The sequence below is a fragment of the Notothenia coriiceps genome, unplaced genomic scaffold (assembly GCF_000735185.1).
Source record: "Notothenia coriiceps isolate Sejong01 unplaced genomic scaffold, NC01 NC01_scaffold00003273, whole genome shotgun sequence".
Lineage (NCBI taxonomy): Eukaryota > Metazoa > Chordata > Actinopteri > Perciformes > Nototheniidae > Notothenia > Notothenia coriiceps.
The window spans coordinates 136,081-158,348 of NW_011335974.1; the positions used below are offsets into that span (position 1 = coordinate 136,081).

At 42.2% G+C, this 22,268-nt stretch overlaps 2 protein-coding genes across 2 annotated transcripts in view; one reads left to right on the forward strand and one right to left on the reverse strand.

Moving 5' to 3' along the window:
- The window catches only part of marf1 (meiosis regulator and mRNA stability factor 1), a 22,523-nt gene extending 10,255 nt beyond the window's left edge, over positions 1-12,268 (reverse strand). The window contains exons 1-21 of the mRNA XM_010766277.1: positions 12,186-12,268; positions 11,406-11,616; positions 10,106-10,987; positions 9,739-9,895; positions 9,305-9,519; positions 8,453-8,570; positions 8,193-8,365; positions 7,420-7,944; positions 6,427-6,563; positions 5,892-6,053; positions 5,576-5,762; positions 5,243-5,421; positions 5,044-5,124; positions 4,699-4,938; positions 4,096-4,215; positions 3,827-4,005; positions 3,481-3,701; positions 2,869-3,011; positions 2,572-2,705; positions 2,128-2,330; positions 1,197-1,467 (exon numbers count right to left, since the gene is read on the reverse strand). Of these exons, the coding sequence (XP_010764579.1) occupies positions 1,197-1,467; positions 2,128-2,330; positions 2,572-2,705; positions 2,869-3,011; positions 3,481-3,701; positions 3,827-4,005; positions 4,096-4,215; positions 4,699-4,938; positions 5,044-5,124; positions 5,243-5,421; positions 5,576-5,762; positions 5,892-6,053; positions 6,427-6,563; positions 7,420-7,944; positions 8,193-8,365; positions 8,453-8,570; positions 9,305-9,519; positions 9,739-9,895; positions 10,106-10,987; positions 11,406-11,561 (4,483 nt within the window). The 5' untranslated portion in view covers positions 11,562-11,616; positions 12,186-12,268. The remainder of the gene's footprint in view (positions 1-1,196; positions 1,468-2,127; positions 2,331-2,571; positions 2,706-2,868; positions 3,012-3,480; positions 3,702-3,826; positions 4,006-4,095; positions 4,216-4,698; positions 4,939-5,043; positions 5,125-5,242; positions 5,422-5,575; positions 5,763-5,891; positions 6,054-6,426; positions 6,564-7,419; positions 7,945-8,192; positions 8,366-8,452; positions 8,571-9,304; positions 9,520-9,738; positions 9,896-10,105; positions 10,988-11,405; positions 11,617-12,185) is intronic.
- A 701-nt stretch (positions 12,269-12,969) lies between these two features.
- LOC104941199 (pannexin-1) lies at positions 12,970-22,156 on the forward strand. Its single transcript, XM_010766265.1, has 6 exons — positions 12,970-13,338; positions 15,840-15,961; positions 18,949-19,148; positions 19,824-20,325; positions 21,021-21,180; positions 21,288-22,156. Exons 1-5 carry the CDS (start codon positions 13,158-13,160, stop codon positions 21,168-21,170), a joined length of 1,155 nt encoding a protein of 384 aa, XP_010764567.1. The 5' UTR covers positions 12,970-13,157; the 3' UTR covers positions 21,171-21,180; positions 21,288-22,156.
- Positions 22,157-22,268: the final 112 nt, after the last annotated feature.

Below are 22,268 nucleotides of genomic sequence, written 5' to 3' on the forward strand. Positions count from 1 at the left end.
TTTCAAAGACCCCAGGACACACTCAAGACTCAATCAATGACATTATAACCTCCTGAAAGTCAAAGCTAGGTGACATATATTATTTAATAAAGATAGAATGTATAAACTTAACTGCCCTAAAGGCTAGGCAGAGGCTTTAAGATGTTTTATGTTTAGAGCATGGATTGATTTGAGAATATATTCATCTTCGATATGTATGTGGCATACTGTTCTGCTGCTCTGGGCCGAAGTTTAACTATCCCACTTCACATTCAATAAAACCCCCATGTGTGACTGGTGCAAGCAGAACCTAGCCACTTAAATTCACATGTTTTGGGATCGCCCTAAATTATTTAATGTTTGGCGATTAATCATTAATTTGCCTTCAAGATCTACTGATCGGAGCGGAGCATGGCTTTTGCAAGCATCGTGAGCATCAAAAGTAAGCAATGTGAGCAATGTTCAACTTTTGATGCTCCCAATGCTTGTGAAGCTGGCATCAGCCAATCAAATCCCGTTTATGCAAATCCCTCCAGTGCAAGCGCTAGCCAATCAAACCGTGTGCATGCTGGGAGAGCCAGACCGCAGTTCATATCCTCATATTCCAAACGAGATATTACGGTAGCAAATCACCCGGTTCTTTACGACCAGAACTATTTACCGGGATACAAACCGGAGGAACCAGGCATGGAGGGAGGTGGCAGAGACAGTGGGTGAAACTGGTAGGTTTTCGCCTGTTTGGAGAGTTTATATCCAGTTTACTTCGTTTTAACATTGCTATTGCTTTGTATGTCGGGGGCGGGAGATTCATGTGATTGGTTGTTGGTCACGATACTCGCAAAAAATCGCCAAGCTTCAGACATGCCCAGCTTCAGACATGCCCAGCTTCAAGATTTTTTTTATGCCTGTAGTGTAGACGGGCCGTTAGGGTTAATCACCATCACAGTAAAGTGTCAAAACGTTTGATTTGTTGATAAGAAGGTTGTTGATTTTTTAGATTTGAAACATAGGTAGAATAAAACAAGTGTCATTAGTGGGGTTTCACCAGGCCTCCCTTTGTATTGCTATTTTTCCTAAATTAATTTAAAAATATTTGTAACACATTGGATCCCTTCTCCGAGTATAATTGTAAGGAAAACATTTTTTTTAAAGAAAGGAAATGCTAAGAAACCCAATGTATTTGCAGTCATTTGAAATCTACAAAATTAGAAAGTAACATCCACAGAAACAGAACAAACTAAATGTGTAGGTGTCCTTCACCTTGACAACATGGCAGAGTTTGGTGAGCAGAGCGGGCAGGGAGCTGGCGTCGTAGTCCTGCAGGCGGAGGCCGTATCCGAAGGTCTTGCTGTACTCGGTGAGCAGCTGGCTGACAGGAAGGCTGGAGTTCTTCTGAGCCCGCAGCAGCTTCACCAGCTGCGCCGCCAGAGCCTTGATGCGCTCCACTTCTGTTAGAGTCAGCACTTTCTCCTCTCCACACTCCAACACCTGAAAAAGGTAGAGGACAGATGTTACATTACTGTTCAGGCAGAGACAGAGGAAAAGGCATATTTCTGTAGACCAACCCGGAGGAAAACAACGGGATTTTTTCCATTGGGTTTTGGAATATTGCAGGAACTAAGATCTGTGGCAAACACATGTTTATGATGCTTTCCACATATTAAAACCACTTTTTTGAACCGTAAAGCAATCACCAGAAGTAAAGAGCTAGCGTAATGCTATAAAGGAACTGTATTGAGGTGGCATGACCTCGTGTCACAACTGCTAAGCTAAAGGTGGCTAATGTCTGGCTTGACCACGTTAAACGTTTTCATTTTGTCAATTTTGAGCAACTGACTTGTTTTTATTCAAGCAAAAGCCAGTGGGGCATTTACTTAATGTCACAGAACTTCTTTCAGACATCAAACCAAAAACGCATACAAATAAACATTGAGGCGAGGGAAGCCGGAAGTGCTAACATGCTAACTTATTTGGGCGTTCAGGAGTCATTCCTGCAACACTCTATAACCTTGTTAAGTCCGCCTAAAAAAGGGAAGTTGGACAAGCCATCATTACACACCAGAGATGAACTGACCTTTACCTTAGAGTTGGATCACCAAAGACCACAAGGCATTCAACTTTACAAATACACAAGTCTTAACAACTCACCATCAGAATGTTGGGGATCGCCTCGAAGAGTTCAATCAGTTTGGTGAAGCCGTAGTAGCTGAGCTTACACTGACGGCCGAAGTGATGGTGGTAGGTGGGGATAAACTTACTGAAGGCCATCCGGCAGTGAGGCTGGTGACGGAGGAGGTCCACCACCTCCTTTCCAAACTGCTTAGTGTGGTCCATTTCCTCCATCGTACGCTCTGTAGGCAAATCAAAAAGGGAGTTCAGGCAAATCTTATCAATGAAAACTAAACAAAAAAGAGAACAATTCTCAAACTATCGGCTTGAATTAATTAATCCTGTATTCAACTACGATATTGTTATAATGAGTATTTTTAACATCCCTATCTCTTAAATGAACATTTAATGATCATCTTCGATTATGTTATTATCAATACACACAATTTCCAAATCAATCTTTTTAACAGCATTCGGACAGACCTCTCTTGGGAACAGAGATGATGGTGTCCGTGTCCTGATGTGCGATAGTGATGGTGGTGTCGGGGATCTCCGTCAGCAGATCAATCAGGTCACATATGCCGTAGTCAACTACCCTCCAGTCTCTAGAGAAGCACCTGATGTACACAAGGTGTAAGAAAAGTGATGAGCCGTACTTTTATTGAACATATCCTTTAAGGGAGAAATCACAAGCAAACTGCTAGAATCTATCTAAATACAATTTTGATAATATTCAACATTATACAAAGGCAATTCAAAACACATGACCTGTTGACTGACCAATGGTATGCTTGCATGAAGTCCTTGATTGCCACTTGTTTGCTGGCTTGAAATTTAAGCAGTTTGAGCAGGTCCTGGGTGAAGCGCTTCACTTGAGCCCGATGAGTCAGAGTCAGTAAACGCTTGGTGCCCATTCCCAAAATCTGTAGGTGAAGGAGATCAAAAACACCATGTAGAAAACAAAAAACCTAAAGTACAACATCGCTATTCACTCAGTTGTGTCTGAGGAATATTTTAAGTACCAAAGAAAATGCTAAAACGTTTTTCCCGAATTAGAAAACTTTTGAAAGAAAACCTTTTAAATTCATATCTTTGAAATTGAACTTTAGAGAGCTAAACTAATACTTGCTGAATGTATTTTCTGAGATACAGACACTTTATCGTGTTATATTTGTCTTTCAGTAAATGGTACTGCTGATTTTTCCTAAAATATAGATTTAAAGCATATTTTAAAATATAGATTTTAAGCATATATTGAATCTGAGCATGTGTCTACATGCTCAGATTCAATATATAACAAATAACAAACATTACTTTTCACCCTCACTATTTGACAGATATTGTAAGTCTTCAGATATTTGGATTAAGAAAGACCAGAGCTTTCAGCAGTACCTGCAGGACGTGTGGCACGGCCTCCAGCAGCTCCAGCAGTTTGGAGTAGCCGTAGTCGGAGACACGGCACTGCTTGGCAAAGTGATGGTGGTAGGAGGGTATGAACTTGCTCATGGGCATGAGGCAGGAAGGCTGACTCTTTAACAGGTCGATAATCTCTCGGCTGAATTGGATGAGCTGTGGGTTTCCAACTGGACTCTTGCAGCGCTGAATCCATGGCTCTGCATTAAAAACCCACACAAATATAGATCTCTGAAATGGAAATATCTGGCTGCTAAAGAAAGCAGTTTGTAGGTAGGGCATTGAAGGAAAAGCTCTAACAAAGCAAATGTTTCAATGTTCCTACCGGAGTTTGGTGCTGGCGGTTTGTTGTGGATCCACTTGATGACTTTGAAGCCGTTCTGAGCTGTGACGATAGTAATACTGGGAACACATGTGATGAGGTGCTCCAGAGGAACACCGTCCTGCAGAGTCTCAGTGCCCAGCTGCAGGGGGCTGAACGTTGATGCATAGCAGTCTGGAAAACTGTAAGGTAAATATACCACGTTATGGCCCTTTTGTTAAAAAAAATGCTCAGTTTGATTATGACATTGGATTTAGAAAGATGGTAGTCACCTGAGTAATGGAAGAGTTCCCTCGTGTGACTGCAGCAGACTGTGGACCTCAGATGCCAAGGTGTTTAGAGACATCACAACGAAGGGTATTTTATAGGAGTCAGGGTCAAAGTCAGCTTCACTGGAAAAAAAAAAAAATCAGTGTGGTACAGTTTAGAGAATTGTGATTGGAGACATAAGGTTGATGATTCAAACCCTATAGGGCAGTGCTTCTCAAAGTTTTCCACACTCTCGCAGGAATATCTACGCAATGGAGCGAGCTTAACTTTCACTTTCTATCGCATGATATAGCCCAGTGCAACACCTTCATCACACATGTTGCCACTTGTTTGTACCATTTTCAGGCGATTTGTAATCTGTTAGAAAAACGATGTGATTTGGAATATTTGTGGAGTTAGGTGGTCCGCGAGTGTTTTTTTATTGGTTAAGTGGACCTTGGTATGAAAAAGTTTGAGAAACACTGCTATAGGGCCGTCGCAGACTTTCAGTATTGTTGGCCATTGCACACTAGGCTTTAAAGCAATTTTCACCCGAGTGGGCATTTCAAGAAATACACATCTAATCAGATACTGATTAAATCTGAAATACAAATGTCTCTACCAACCTGAAGTCCCTCTGTGTGTAGTGGTCTCTGCAGACGGGTTCATGGTACTCAAGCTCCTCGAACACCACGGGGCTGCCGCTGGCTGAGGAGGAGACCTCCTGGGACAGGGAGGACCCCAGAGGACTCTGACGGATCTGGCTGCTGGGCAGCAGGCACACGAGCCTGGAGCCTCCCTGCTCCCGCACTGCCACCACCTCAGGCAGCCTGTACAGGTCCCCCACCACAAGCTTACGGGAATATCTGGAGAAGAAAGGATTAACTACTTAGGAATTATTTTGGAATTGTTGTAATCCAATTGCAAAATATGTAGGAGTAAAATCATGTTTAAGAGGTAAAGCTTCTTACTTTTTCTCATAGATCTCTGTAAACTTGAAGAGGGGAAGGCAATTGGCAGGTGCATCCTGAAGAATGTGGATGATCTCTGTGCTGTATGGGGGGAAAAGGGTTTACATTCAACACTGCAACCGAACCAGAACATCTTATAAAATGTGCATTGGTGTCCTAAATCTGAAAGACGCCCTAACTTAAATACGCTTGACAGTACCTGAGTATGGCGAGGGATTTGTTGCCGCCCCCGGTGACCAGAGACACCTGAATGCGCTTGCCTCCGATCTTATAGCGGTGCAGGCCGCTGACGGCACTGATGGCCTGCTGCAGGGACAACATCTGGACTGTGGCCTTCAGCTGATAGTCTGTGTGCGGGCTGAGCTCCACAGCTTTCACCTAGACAAAACAAGTCACACCACAAGGAGATGTTATGAGACAAGGGGGAGAATCTTCAAGTTTAGAAACCCAGCCGAAGAGCTTTTTGTTATTTTTGACTGAGGATACAAGCATATCTTATCGACACCAATGACGTCACTGGAAGAGGTCTTACCCGCCCGTAACGGGTGAAAGTGTCATGCAGTGTCTGCTGCAGTTCTTTGCGGGACATTCTGTAGTCCAGGTTGGCCACCTGCACGTCTGCCCCGTCTGAGAATGGCTCAGGAGGCCCTTCAGGGCACGGGCTGTGCGGGGCAGTGAGGAGGGGGGAGGAGCGGCTGGACAGGCAGGGCGACGCACTCCTTTAGTTAGAGAAGGGGGACACCACTTTGGGATAATAACCACCACTGAATTGAGGAAAAGTAGCATGAGGCATAAGCGGTTCACCACCTTGGTTAACTTAATGAAATATTTAAAAAACAATAAGTCACCTTGACGACCAGGAGCCCTGGGACAGGATGAGGGGGCTGAAGCTCCTGTGCAGGTTCAACTTGCTGAAGGCTGAGGGTGTGCTGATCTGGAAGTCCCCTGAGCTCCTGTCCCCTTGGTCTATAGGGGACTCAGTCCCACTGCGAGGGTAGGAGCCCTCTCTTCTAAAGGGAAAGAGAAAAAAAGAGGCACATGTGTAAAAACAACATTCTTCACTCTGCTCGGCTTCCAACTACTTTAATTTATTTGGCTGCACTAAAAAGATTTGTTTTAACATCAGAAAGAAATATTTCTTAAAATCCTACATCCATGTCATAGTATTTTTAACACAATTGTAAGTGGGTTTTAAAGACAAATCTTTCCAAATAAGGTTTTTCTTTTAAGAATTCAATGCTAAAAGATCTACAAGAACTTGTTGATTGGCTAGAAAATAAACAACAGAAGAAGACGTACTGCTTCCTGTAGCAAATGTACAGAAACAGTTTTCATCTAGTTATAAAACGCATCCTTCTCAGTCTAATATCCCCTTTCCCGTACCTTCTCCTGTACATGGATTCTCCAATGAGGCCAGGCTTTGGCAGCATCTGCAGGGAGGTCTCTTCGTTGCTGTGGGGGGAGGAGGAAGCAGCTCGTCCTTTCTCCAGGGTGTGGAAACCCTTCACAATCCCCAGCTCCTAGATCAGACAAGAGGCCGCAGATGTAAATACTGAACAGGTTAACAGGCAGGATACTGTTGATGTGTTTGTGTGCATGCATGAGATATGGCAAGCTTAAGGGAAGGAGTCATGGAATGGCAAAACTGATGTTGAGGTTTAACTAGGGATGTGCACTTAAAGTCCACTTGCTGCCTAGAAAACAGCAGTGGTCACCACTACATTTATTTTGTGGAGCTTAGTTCTATTGATATAGCTTTACAACTGTAAGTAACTTTAACAAGACCCGTGAAACAATTCTAGTCTCAGGCATCCGGTGATTTAGAGATCACACATTTCAGTTTTCGTTCAATTCTGGTGCTGAATGAGACCATCAAACTACAGAAACAACTTCAGATACTCATCCCTAGTTAGTATCAGTTAGTTTGGAGCTAAAAAACACATACAAGCTTAGCCATTCTTTACAGTCATTTGAGGTCACTTTAAGCAGAAAACTGGACGGGCCCATGCAAATGAAAGAGGCATGGAGCAGACAAAACACAGAGTGGCTACTTACAAACCTCAGTTGTTCAGCTACATGAAGCAGTACACCAGCACTAATAGACTGTACAGTCAGAAAGATGCGCACAAGCTAAAGGCTAATTCATGCATTAATATGACCAACGAACATGCAGGACAAGGCGTACACACGAAGCACTAGCGGCGGCGGCTAAGATGCTAGCACAGGCAGACAAATGAAGCTTAGTGAGCATTTATGAGCAGTTAGTCAAAGCAGCATTCACAGGGACACTGGCGGGGGGGGGGTTACATAGCAGCCCAGACAAGGATAGACGGCAACGCAGGTTAACAGGAAGCAGGCACTGACGAGTCTGCTGACCTGATGGGGCTTGGCTGGAGCACCACCGGGGGGCCCACTACACCCCCTCCTGGGGCTGTAGGGCCTTTCAGGCTCTGGGCCAGGGGCGTTGCCCGGGCGGGTCGCTCGCCGTGGCCTCCTGGGTGACCTTGGCTTCTCCAGGGGTAGGAAGGAGAAGGAGGATATGGATGGGGGCGGGCCAAACATTGAATCCTGGCTGTGATTGGTGTGGGGAAGAGTCATAGGCTGTGGCAATTGATGGGGCTGAGACTGAAGCTCAGGCTCGGGACTCGCATCGTTTCTGGGCCGCGGGGAGAAGGAGAGGCTGATACTGCGGCCAAACACATCCTCATTCTCCATTCGCTTGCGGGCACGCGCCGCTGCCTCATTGCTGCCAAAACGGAGGACAGCTGTGCCCTGGGACACGCCCAGCACCTTGCCACCACAGTTGTCTGAGAGGCGGCGCAGCCTGAGCTTCACAGCATTCCGCAGGCTCTTATCACAGTTCTCAGGGAGGTTGTGCACATAGAGGAGGTTGAAACTGGGCTGAGGGAGGGGAGGAAGAGACAGCGCGCCTGTCTGGTTTGTATAATTTCTCAGATTTGTTTTTATAATGACCCTTAAAAGAAAAAGTTAAATATTTGTGAAGATGTTTTTATTCACATTAAAACTGCCTCTCTGCCCTCTTGGAAAGCCCACACTACATTTCCCTTGGTTACTTTTGCCAGCACCAACTTACCTTATTTCACACATTAGATCTAAAAAGTCCTAATGAATCATTTTGTGAGGCCTACCTGTGCTTTGACAAGCATACGTGGAGGCAGATCTGCTGTGATCTCCTGGAAGGCCACGTGGCGGTTGGCATGCTGCAGCAGCGCTGGAGATGCATGGTTGCCGTGGACCAGGACAACCTGGAAACCGTGGCGATGGCGCAGGTCACTCAGCTCACTTGCAAAGTTTACATCCGCTATAAAAAAGAAAAGATTACACGTGTTACCACAAAAAATGTGGTATGTGTCTGTAGTTTGTTATAGTGATCCCAGGAGGAACTCACAGGATACGAGTACGACAGTAGCGGGGGCGGTGTGCGTCTCAGCGAAGCGTCGCAGGCTCTGCCGAAGCTTGTCGTCCGCTGCATTTTTGGCTGTAGCGTTGATGTGTGCAACAGTAACCTGATGGGACAGAATTATATTAGTTTGAGACGTTTCGCAGTTGCTGAATTTTCTTTTCTTGTTCCTTCTTTTGGGGCATTACTTGTCAGGCTTTCATTTCAATCTGTACAACATCAAAAAGGTTGCATTTTTTTTTCTATAAAAGAAAATGGCCAATATTCTGCACCCAGTTTCAATTTTCCAGACAAAATGGAAAATTATCTGTGGAAATTATTCAGCTTGGGAACAATCGATTGATTTAAAAATTATGACAACGCATATGTATATAATTTCTTTTTTTTGGAGAAATTCAAGCATACAACACTGGAGCGCTGTCAGGGATGGAGGGCCCTTTGTGACAAAGCGCACCTATGACATGCACAGTTATGGCTTGTTTTTAAAGGATATGCAACAGCAGTAAATAAACTCACAACAGGAAAGTCAGTATATGTCCAGTCACCAGCGTGCATCATAGCCACTATAGTGCCCTCGCTGTTGTGTAACTAACCTATGTGAAAAATACCTGCCAACACTGGCAGTACCCAATTTTGTGCCAAACAAAATGTAATGGCATTAGAATATTTATTGTCAAATATATCCAAAGTTAAGAAAATTCCCTGGTAAATTGACTCCCGTCTAATCCCAACATTTTATCTCTGCCCATCATAAAACTGTAGCTCAACGATATTTGTTCAGGGTGCAAATTGTTCTAATAGTGCAACCATGGAAATAATTGACATGACATTTGTTGGTACCTGGCAGTTGTTGAGCTCTTGGATGACGGCTTTATTCTCCTTGCTGATGTCACAGACGCAAATGAATTCGGCCTCACGGTGGCCTTGGAAGAACCGGCCGCGGATTCGCTGCACCACGGCTCCAGCAGAGCGTCCAGTGGGCACGCTGCAGTTCTCAATGTCCCAGAAGACCCCCACCGGAGGGATGTTCTCAGGGCCCCCATTCTCTGGAGAACCTAGCAGACAGTTACAAAATGTTATTAAAGACACTAAAACACTTTAAAACATTTTAATAGCTTCGATTAAGGTTATTTTAGTCAGATTTGGATAGTAACATTTTATATCCACTTCACTCAAAAGAGCTTGCTATTTCAAAGAGTCTAATCAAGACCCTCAATCAAAAATTAAAGTCTAGTAAAAAGTGAGAGAATTTTTAAATGGTAGACTCCACTAACCATACTTCAGGCCACTCTTGCCAAGGCTGGTTGACGGCATGATCATCATGCCATCAGAGGAGGTGCCACAGCCATTACAAATAGGGATAGGAGCAGTCTGTGGAAGAGGAACATTGGGCCAGACTGCGCCTGACTCTGACGCCAGACCATTCATAGGCTGTAAAATAGGTACAAATCAATAAAACCTTCAGAAAAGAGGAATACAATCCAACAGCAAGCAATAATATAATACATGCATTTAACACCAAAAACCATTCTAATACAACTGAAATTAACATTATATATAGAATCAAGTCACCTAAAGTGATCTCCAACTCAAACAAATACAGAAGAAAAGGCCACAGTGATGGAAGTGAACTCAACCAACCTTAAACAGGCAATCCCGGCAGTAGTGCGCCCCCTTCACACAAACCGTGCGTTCTACATTGAGGTGCATAGGATTAGAGCAGAAGTGTGCAGAGGTGGTTGTAGTGGTGATGGTGGTGGTGGTTGGGTGATCACCCAGTGTGTTTCTCTGGGGTCTTCTGGCTGACGGGCAGCAGCCCACCCCGCAGGTGTAGTAGCCAGAAGAGGCCAGGCAAGAGGCATGCAAGGGAGCAGGTAGAGAGGAAACACAGGGGAGAGAGGAAGCCAGAGGTGCTTGGGAGGGGAACAGGTTTGGCTGGCTGCATGGAACCGGAACAGCTGGGTAGTTGTGGGGAGGCCCTGAGCAGCAGGAAAGGTAGGGGTGTGATGAAACCGGCTGAGAGGTAGCGACCAAAGAAGACATCTGAGGTTTGTAACCAAGAGTGTGCAAAGGGTCAAGAGCATCAGCTGAGCAGCTCATATGATGTTTATACTGATGAACAGATGAGGAAACTGAACAGACTGGGCCAGAGCTGCTGCTGCTGCTGCTGCTGCCGGGTGCTCCCAGAGAGCCTGGGGCCATATAGAGCGAGACAACACCAGCCATGCTGCTCCTGCTACCAACAACACTTCCACTGCCCAATAACCCATAGCTGTCTGTGCTACAGTAGTCACAGTGCGTGTAAATGCTTACTTTGGGGCTAGCCCCCTCTTGTTGTTGTGGTGGCGGTTGTGGTTGGAGGGAGTCTTCTGTAAGCTGAGGAGGCAGCAAGCAGGGAGGAGGCATGGGGAAGGGGGCCATAGGGAAGGGCTGGGATGATTGGGAGGAGGAAGAATGGTGCGGAGGAGGAGGAGGGACATCTTTCAGTTCCAGCACAGCCTTTCTGCTGTCCATGTAATTTTTCTGGAAACACAAAAAAGGAGAAGATTATAATACATTAAGGGTCAAATGGGGGATATTTTCCCTTTGATTGTAGGTGGTGGATGTCTATCAGTCAATAAACAAACATCAGCAAGTTGGAAATGTCATGGTAAAATTAAAATGTTTTAAACGGTTTCTATTTGGATTTAGCCATGATGACACGGCAGTTCAAGAGTTAAATATGTCAAAATTGATGTAAAGTTAATCTATACACCGGGTAAATATGAGTTTAAATTCTAAATTCCGTATTCGTAGCATTGTAGGCCAGAACTGGATTTCTAATGACTGGACTAGAGTATTTTAAATTGAGAGATTGCCTGCAAAATGATCCAACTTGCCTGTGTACACATACCACTTGTGTGTACAAATACCTGGACTGTGTACAAAGATAAATACCTACTTCTTTATCTGTTTGCTGAGCAGGGGTTGTCTCACTGGATGGGAAGCAGTCTTTGAGTTTCCATAGCAGGGTTGAGGACTCTTTTTTGGGGGGACCGAGCCATGGGAAGGGCCTAGAGCTGCATATTGATATTTCATTTCTCAGTCCTTCCATCATACAACCCAGAGAGGTCTTTCACCATACTTTCAGCTCTCTTCGCTCTCATGCTTTCCTGTGTAGAGGAAACGAAAGTTAAAAGTGCACACTTGCTGGGTCAGGCAAATCATGTCTTAATGACCCAGGGCGTAGGTATTTAATCTGATACAATTAAGACACTAAAACGTCGATGTTAACGCCTATGGGTAACCAGGGTTTACTTTAACAATGGGTTCGCCTCGCAGATAAGGATTGTTGATATAAAGCTAACACACACAAGAGTTGCGTGTCCACAAACGCAAAACAAGTAAACCAAATAACGTTAAATTAGCTACAAGCTAGCTCACATTAATGTAGCTTCCCCGTGTGTAGGAACCGTTGTGTATGGCGGAAGCAGCTAACTGTTAGTTAACTGAGTAGCTAGACTGCCAGCTAACTGAAACGAGCTAATTCACTGAGCTACAAATGTTTGCCCGGAGCTAGCGTCAGATTGAAGCTAACACAATAACAAGCATCAGCATAGCTTGTTTAACAGACACAAAGTTGCCCACCGCCGCGTGTTACCCTTCATTGTCTTGAGGGAAAACTATATTATTTGTTAATGTCGAGAAATGTTGAAAACAAGTTTGTAACTCTGTTAGATACCTGAGAAGAGCTCGTCTTCGCATCTCCCCCTCAGCACTATTTCCACATCTGAGTCTGAGTCCCAACAAACGCGCACCTTTTTGTAACCTTCTTCTGCCGGAAAGCATGCACAGCTGTCGAAAATGTTGTTGTGATTACTGGTGATCGATAAATGGGACAATTCACCGACACTGGTACGTTAAATTGGCTGAAATGTACAATGATGGAAATATTACTTTTTACACCTGGTTGCAACATAATAAACAAAATATAGTTTACTTGTTTCTTTCTGTTTTGGGTTTTCTACAAAAATGTATGACTTTAAAACTAGAAAGGATCATTTTTAGGTAAACTCACATTTAGAACATTGAATACAAATGTAGAGCTAAACAAGTGGGGTAGAAGTTTTTTGATTGAGCACTCTATATGTCTTCAGAAAAAAGATCATTACAATTTTACGGGTTTAAAAAAAAAAGTGGGATACTTGCTTGTTAAATTGTAGAAAATAATAGAGTAGCGGTTTCATTTTTGGTGACTGATTAATTAAATTGTTGCCTTTTACAACTTGGCTTTACAAATGTTTTCAAACAAACACATGCGATATGATGTATCTAATATTATTATCCATTATTGATACTTAGAAGTAAACACTTAAGAAAATCTAATGTCCATGTGCTATTATTACAGTGAACTATCAGGCTGTTGCCAGGCAGGTGCACGTTACGGCACAGTAGCGGCCTCTAGCGGCCTGCAGGCGGCTCGTCCCCCTGTGATGTCTGGGTCACAGTAACGGGACAGCAGGTTCAACCATCCGTCCCAGGAGTGAATGGAGATGGGTAAACACTAGCGCCTCAGTGTTGTATATATCACTCACATTTCTACACTGACGGGGGTTTAAATTAAGTCAAACCTCAGCCGAAGTTCGCTCATTAAGAAGATACTTGAACCTTCCGTCAATTAGACCACACCAGGTCTTTTTTGTTCCCGTCCGTCATGGCGATAGCCCACGTAGCCACCGAGTACGTTTTTTCCGACTTTCTGCTAAAGGACCCCACGGAGCCCAAGTACAAAGGGGTGCGTCTGGAGCTGGCGGTGGACAAAATAGTCACGTTTCTCGCGGTGGGGCTGCCTTTGTTTCTCATCTCCCTCGCTTTTGCTCAGGAGGTGTCAGTGGGTGAGTTGTTGAATGTGTGTGAGCATCCTGTCAGGAGCAAACTCAGGTTATTTACCCCTTAAATGTTCACCATGTAGAAAATTCGAAGTCTATCCAGCCGGTGGGGATCCTGGTGGAGCTTCTTTGTCTTTCTCCACCTGCCACGCTAACACTGCTGTAGCACATGTGTTTCTTTGAACCACAGTTAAAGGCACATGTAAGGTGGATGCATTTAGAGTGGTATATTCAGTAAAAGCCCAGAAAAAGAAAGGCGTGAAGAATGAATACCAGAGAAGGTGTGGTTAAAGTCCCCACCCTTCTGCTCATCTCACGCACAGACAGTGTTGCAGGCTGCTGCAGCTATTGCACAAAAACAATGATGGAAACTTTAGGCATACTAACTGGTGCATTATTGATTTGTATTACTGAAAAGAACAGTAGAATATCTCCCCAAAACAAATTGGCGGTTAGAGTAAAAAAATATATATCTACAGCTCCAACAAACATGGGTTAACAAACCCATGTAATCTTGTTAGGTTATAATGCCTGCAGCCTGTTGTTATCATTATCTGCAAGTATAGCCTACTGCTAGCATCCAATACACTGCATGTCTCCAGACAATGTGTATTATGGAGCTTTGACTGAAAGACACAATTATTATCAGAGGTGTAAAGTGACTAAGTACGTTTACTCATTTTGAGGTACTTGAGCATTTCCATTTTTGGAACTTTGTACTTCCACTCCACTACAATTCAGAGGTTAATCGTGTACTTTTACTCCACTATATTTATGTATTACCTTTAGTTACTTTGCATATTTGGATTTATAATGTGAAATATAATCAACACTTAAATCAGACTTTAGTTACACCTGGAGTACATTTACAAGATATGCAGTATACAAAGTCATTCAAACTAGATGCATCTTTACCAGCTTTGATATCACTTTAATGATCAATAATTATAATCAAAACATATAATATTCTGAAATGGACCAATCTGCATAATAAGTACTTTTACTTTTGGTACTTTAAGCATATTTTCCGGCTAATACTTTTGTACTTTTACTTGAGTAACATTTTGAATGCAAGACTTTTACTGTAACAGAGTATTCCTACACTCTAATACTTCTACTTTTACTCAAGTACAAGAGCACTTGTCCCACCTCTGATGATTATGGACATATAATGTTATCATATCATACTAAGTGAATGTGCATTATGGCAGAAAGCCCAAATAGATTTGACTTAATTAATCTATAGCAATCACAAAGGAGGAGATGTATTGACTTTACAACATATTAGATCAATTAGATGCAGCAGACATTTGGACCTGTCATCATAGTAGAGGTATTACTTACTGTATAATAAGAACAATGGCTCTGTTATATTCAAGTATCCCAGTATTACATGTCAGTGACAGGATTGAGGTTTCTGATATATAAAAGGCTTTTTTTATTAATTCAGTCACAAAGAAAGGATAACATTTTCTTTCTTTTCTTCTTACAGTTGTTACTTATATAGTATCCCCCGCTAAATGTCTTCATCCTTCTTCCTTCATTGATATATTTGGGATGGATCATATTTTTAAAACAGTTTTCAGAAATAGCAACACCATGTGAAGAAATGCTATATCACTAGAAAATGTCTTCCGTTCCAGTACTATTATATCAGTATCAAAACATACTTAAGATATAAATGTAAAAGTACTAAATTCACAGAATGGCCCATTTCAGAATCATATAAATGGATAATTATTGTTATTAATGTATTCATGTTTATATATATATATATAATGTTACAGCATGTAAAGGTGGAGCTCATTTTTATAATATATATTAGTTGATCATATTTTGTATTGAACGCTGAATTTGAAAAGTTAGTCCTGTTAAAATAATAAACATGGTGAAGTTAAAATCAAAACATTTGTTACGAAATGTACGTGCAGAAAAGTGTAAAGTTGCATAAAATGGAAATACTCAAGTAAAGTACCTCAAAATGTTGGTTAAATACAGTATTTGAGTAAATGTACTAAGGTAATTCACTAGTTATAAATAATCATTTTCTATTTGCATTCAAAACGTGTACAAGTTAGGCATCAATTGACATAATGATCTTTCCTACAATTATGTGAAATCCCAGTGATTTACTTTATGCAACAGGCACGAATATGACTCATACTATAATTGCTATAACTAGCATTTAGTTATATGTCTATGTGTCACAATCAGAGTGGATCATGAGGATGCTGTAGTGGGAATGTGCTGTATTTGTTTAAAATCATCATTCTTTCATTTTAATGGGACAGCCCCTGTGCTGCCAAAACGTTACTGTCTGGTGACTATCTGGGTCGTATGTGATGTAATGAACACTCCCCATATAGAGGGTGGTATAGTTATTGACACAAAGTATACTGACAACAACCCACCAACAAATTAGGCCATGAGCTCAGAGGAGGGAGGGCTGACAATAGTTGTTGTTATTTGTTTTTGTCTCTGACTAATTATTCTGTTTATTTCCCCAGGTACCCAGATCAGCTGCTTTGCTCCCACTAACTTCTCTTGGAGGCAGGCTGCATATGTGGACTCGTTTTGTTGGGCAGCAGTACAGCAACAAGGGGACGACTCACAGCTATGGCTGCACAAGGTACATACGTTTTCCCCCAGCATGCACCATCACTGACAATCATCAATGCTAAAAGTGGTAGGTAGTGGGATGTTTTAAATTCGTAATACTGTTAAGACTCTACCAGTATTATTTAATCAAGGGATGGGCGAGAATATGTCCAAATATATCTTAATTTAAAGGGGCCCTATTATGCAAAAGTTCTAGTTTCGTAATTGTATTCTTTTGCTCTACCGTAACATGTTTCCATGCTTTAATGTTCATAAAGCTCTTTATTTTTCTCGTACTGCCTGTTTTCAACCTGTCTGAAACCAGAGCCCAGTCTGCTCTGATTGGTTAGCTGACCGGCTCTGTTGTTATTGGTCAACTGCTTAGAGATGTCCTTTCCCTTAGCCCAGTGGTTCCCAAAGTGGGGGAGCGCGCCCCCCCTGGGGGGTGCAGAGGCATGACAGGGGGGGCGCGAGAGACCAGGAGGAAAAATGGCTATTAAAAAAAAAAAAAAATCATAATTTGAAAAATTATTGATTAGAAAATAATATGATACAGTACTATTACGTCTGGGTCTCTGTGTTTCATTAAAGCTTGGCTCTGTGTGTGTGTGTGGAACGAGCCATTTTGTGTGCGTGCGCGAGAGAGAGAGAGAGCGCACCGGTACCGGAGATCGTTGTTGTTAGCTTCTGGTGCTAGCGAGCTATGCTAACGGATATAAGGAGTTTTTTCAACAACAAAGTGGAGAGTCCTCTCCTCCACTGACTGACTGATACTGAGAGACTCAGTGAGCTAAAGGACTCTCTCATTGTTATCTCAGTGGGTCTCAAACGATTTGGTCACCATTAATGTAAACAATTATTTCCGAGGCCCCACGTTTTATGTCTGTTAAACAATTCCGTACAAACTTTCGAACATTAGTTGTCCTTCTTACTTAGTCGGAGTGACCGACGAGAAGGCGTCGCGCGGGGGAGGGAGGCCGATTGTAATACTTACTTTTCGCATTCATTAGTATTTATTGTGCCGTCTCAGCGCCACTGGTCACAACCAATAAAGTACTGACTAAGTTATTGTTTTCGAACCGAAAGTCTTATAATTTGACAAAGCGGTTTAAGTCTACTATTTAGTGTTGAAACTTCGACATATTTGAGACCGTATTAATTGGAAAGCCTTCCGCTTTCTTTGACTCATGCATGCAGTCGTCGTCGGTATTGTTGTCGGCCACAAGAACACTCCCAAAGGCGGCTCTCGTTATTTTCAGGTTGTCGCTGTTATGTTCGTCTGTTCCGCACGTCTTTGGTGCTTCGTTTGTAAGTGTGTGTGTGTCGCTCCGATCAGTCACACTCCATCTACTGGCTAAAGTTGGGTTCCCCCACGTTTGTAAACCTAAAAGGTAAACATGGTTGGTTGTAAGTAAGGAGCGTGGAAAGTGGCCGTCATTTTGTACTTTTAAGATAATAGTAAGTTACGCGCATGAAAGAACTTTGATAATATGTTAGGGTGGGGTATATTGGGCGTATAGGTGTCTGTATTGAGAGAGCGCTTGCCTCAACGATACTCCTCTTCTCGTTTAAGCTGTTACTCTCGACGCTATACTTTGAGTGTCTGTGCCATCTCCAGTCGCGCTGTCGGAGTCTCAACATGTTTCGTTACCCCCATGTTTCCCACGATAGAACTAAGTATTGCACCACACTAACTATGCACTGGAGGGGAAAAAACTGCCGTGTCCACTTCAAAGGGGCAATAGGCCGAGGCTAGAGTAGTCCCCCCTCGCGTTGGCGCCCCGGGGTTCGGGACCCTTCTAAAAAACACGAGAGTACTCTCTTGTAGACTTCCTGTCCGTCGTAATCTTAGACCACCCGAGGAGTTCTGTGTCCTGTCCGCCTACGACTCTCTCCATACTCCTGTGGTGTCCTCGTCGTATGATGCGAGTTGTTGTGTAAACTTTGTCTTGGACATTGTCTAAAGGTCTATAAGATGTTTAGTGAGGGGGAAAATTTGAATAAGAACAAAATGACCAGTATTATGATAAAGTATGGACAAAAAGTAAATAAGAGATAAAAAAAATTTGATATTGGGGGGCTTGCCCCCGGACCCCCCTAGAGGAGGTCCACACACCACCTATAAAAATAGCACTTTACCCTTGCTTACACCTGTATGCCGTGAGCTGATTATCGAACCTTCATTTTAACAGTTGCGGGTACGTTGTGTATATGCGTGGGGATTGTTGTAGTAGAAAATTCCACTGTAGCGACCGGTACATCAATGGAAAATCCTAAATGTTTGAGCACCCTGTATGAAACGTCAAGCTACCCCACAGCACCCCCAAAATAAATCTCAGGCACCGCCACTGAGCCTGACTATTTGTGTTGGGGGGGCCCGACTATTTCTTTTCTCCAAAGAAAAAGTTTGAGAACCACTGCCTTAGCCTATCACGCACAATGTGTTGGAGCCCTAACAAATTGGCGTGAGTTCTGGGATTTTAGCCTTTGCAGACCATCTATCAAAACTTATATAACACATTACAAGAAAGGGGAAACCCCCCAAAAGCCTAATAGGGCCCCTTTAAGTACAAGTACATAAGTCATCCAAAACAGTTTGAAGTGACTTTTTCAGTTTAAAAAAAATAGTAGAGCAGTAGTTCATTGACCAATCGTTTACTAAATACTTTCGAATGTTGACTTTAATTACATTTATTTTATCCACAGGTTCTATACATTTGTAAGTAAGAAGCACACATATTAAGTTCATATAATTTAAGGAACTTGTTTAACACATTGTAACTTAAAAAATACAGGTAAACTGAAAACATAACATAAGTGCACAATAAGTTTCATTCACTTTATATTTTTAATTTCATTAGCACTTTGACCAATAAAACAGGTTGGAATCTGATTTCTAATACAATTTAAAACATATCAGTGCATGCTTTCTAATCTTAAAAGTTCACAAAAAAATTTCCAGAAATCTTTTTTTTTAAATATGTATCTCTCCTGTTGTCTCCCTTTGATCCCCCACAGTTCTTCCCATACACCCTGCTCTCCCTGGCCATCCTCCTGTACATCCCGGCCCTGTTTTGGCGCTTCACAGCTGCCCCGCACCTCTCCTCTGACCTGAACTTCATCATGGAGGAGCTGGACCGCTTTTATAACCGCTCCATCAGACTTGCCAAGAATCTAGCGTCCTTTGATAGCAAAGGTTCGCCTGAGGACACACAGAGGTAAACACTGCGTTATTCGGCTCTATTATGTACTTAGTTACATTAGCTTTAATTTCCTGTGAGAATGAATGTGTTATGAAGTGGTTTGCAATAAGTTGCCTTATTCTACTTTCAGCAGATACAGTATGAAGCACAGTTTAGAGTTACTATGTTCACCAGTACAGATTGCCAAAAAAAATCTTAAATGCCTCGTAGAGCTGACGGCAAGCTCAGAGTTGTTTATATAAAAAATATTAATTAGTGCCACTTTAATGTACTTCATATACATAGAAAACCAGACGTATATGACACTTGAACTGTACCAGTTTTCACCAGGAAGCCCCATTTCTCTACAAAATGTTATCAAATTGAAAGCAATTTTCTATAATACCAATAAATATGTGTGATTTTGATTATTGTTAAATCACTAAGGCCAGTGAATGAGAGTCTTCAAACCATTTAATGAAACGCACATATGTTGTGTCCATTAAAAAAGTTAATATCGGAAAGAGTTTATACGAAAACAACATTGAATAAGCTTCTAAGGATGTGTTGGTTATGGGTAATGAAAAAATAAAATACAATCCTGTTGTTGTAGGGAACCATATTTCTTGATGTTTTTCATATGAATACTATGACATTTGCCTTTCTTAACACATATCCTTTTCATGCTAAACTCCTTTTTTTCTGCTGCAGTGGTTTGGATCTGACCGAGGGTTGCTTCAAATACCCTTTAGTGGAGCAATATCTGAAGACCAAGCGCTTATCTCGCTCTCTGGTGGTGAAGTACCTCTCATGTCGGGGCCTGACTCTGCTCACCCTCCTGCTGGCCTGCATCTTCCTCGGCTACTACATCCGCCTGGCCTCTTTGACCGATGAGTTCCCCTGCGACCTGCGTACAGGCGTGCTGAAGAACAACAGCATGGTGCCGGCTGCTGTGCAGTGTAAGCTCGTAGCAGTGGGGGTCTTCAGGCTGCTCAGCTACATCAACTTTGGGGTGTATGTACTTCTCACTCCTCTGGTGGTGTATGCTGCTATTGGACCAGCTCGCCAGAGCTCCAACTTCCTCCGACCGTATGAGCTGCTGCCGGGCTTCGGTGCTCTGGGCGTGGTGACGCCCTTCTACAACGACCTCAGTATCTACCTGTTGTTCCTGGAGGAGAATCTGAGCGAACTCAAGTCATTTAAGTGTCTGCAGGTGGGTCGACAAAGATCTACATATAACATTAAAGGGACAGTTCCCCAAAAAATAAAGAATACATGTTTTTCCTCTTACTTGTAGTGCCATTTATTCATCTAGATTTTTTTAATGTGAGTGTTGGAGTTATCGATCTTAAAGATGCATGCCTTCTCTCCAATATAAGAACATTTGATGGCACTCCACTTGTGTTGTGCCACAAAAAAACATTAAAACTCAACAGCAATATCTCTTCCAGGAATCATGACCCTGTTACTCAAGATCATCTGCAGTCTTTGTTGTGAGCAGTTACACACAGGAACTGCTTTCTCTCTGCCGAACTACACCTGCCAACAAGTAAGCACTCCTTCTGCTTCTTTCTGTGTGGCGAAGGTGTAGTTTGGTAGCAAGAAAACAGTTCCTTAATGAAACCACTCATAGCAAGGTCTGTGGTTTAACTGACTAACATGGCCATGATTTCTTGAGAGTTTTTCAAATGTATTTTTGTCTGCTTTAAACACCACAAGCATGTTGCGAGTGCCTTTTAGGTTCCATTATATTCAAACACAACACTCAGCAACTCACACCAAAAACACCTAGATCTAAAAACAGTTCTTCAGGTATGTGACAAAAATATATTTATTTAACTGGCCCTCTAAAATATGTAACCTGTGTTTGCTTATTCTTTAATAATAAGTATGGTGTTTTATTTATAGGTGCTTGAGTTGTTGCAAGAGGCCGGAGATGAGGGCTTCGACACCATGTGCCTGCTGCGCACTCTGGGTCAGGTGAAGACTGATGTGTTGGACGGTAAGAAGGCGTGCCAACACAAGAAAAAGAAAGAAACTAAACAGGCAGAAGAATGATTCCTCTGAGGTAAGGAACAATATTGAGTCTTCTAAAAGAGGCTGTGTCACTTAAGTGAAAAGAGGATATTATGTGGTGGATTTAACATTGAATCTTTTTCTTTTTCTTTTCTCCAGACCTTTCTGTCTTATTCCTGAATGGTTGACTTGAACAGGATAAGCCCTGCTCTGAAAAACGGAGAAAAATGTGTGCACTTGGAGTTACCTGAATTTCTGGTTCTGCATTTATCAAAACGAGGGACACCTATGGTCCCTGACAAAGTCTGTATTAACTTGACTACAGATATTTTACTTCTCAGATGTCTTATTTTTAGTAGATGTAAATACTCCAAGGACAGGTTTCTTAGGTAGCTAGGAATCTATTTCTGACCACCAACTTGTTTTTACCCTGAAATGTATTTATTTCTATTTGTTTTCTACATGGTACTTTTCTCAGGATCTTAAATGCCTTCCAATTATAACGTAGAATATAAGCCATGTTACTTGGACTGATATCTGTACATTCATATTCCAGTTTCAAGACACAACTTCCTGCCCTTTATGTTAGAATGAAAGAAGTTTCTGACCATAGGGTATCCATGTATTTATAGTTGAGGTAAAGTAATACAAACATGTAGTGGTTGGTGAGTGTGTCCATCCAGAGTAAGCATACATTAACATTAAGTTGTTAGGTAGGATAAGAACCACTGGAGCAGTTTTGACTAGAAAGTATGTGATTATGTATGCATAAGTGTGATGTTAACAACAGGTGGTGTACTGTATGTACATGTTGAAAGAGCCTGGTTTGTCTAAACGGATTGACTGATGGCAGCTCTGTGTTTTAAAGGATAGATTAATTAATATATTCATTTGGGGAATACAATGTCAATATCATCTGTTGTCAGAGGCAAAGTCTGTCAGAGGCAGTGATTATCTTAATATTGTTGTTTTTAATTATATCTGTGTGTTGAAAAAAACAATTTGCAAAAAACTGCCCTTTTAATAAACATGATACATAAAAGGCTGTTGTTTGCGCATTAATGTTTTTCCATTGAGCAGTGACTCTTTTATTGGAACAAAAAACCACATCGATAATATAAATCGATTTTCTAACTAACT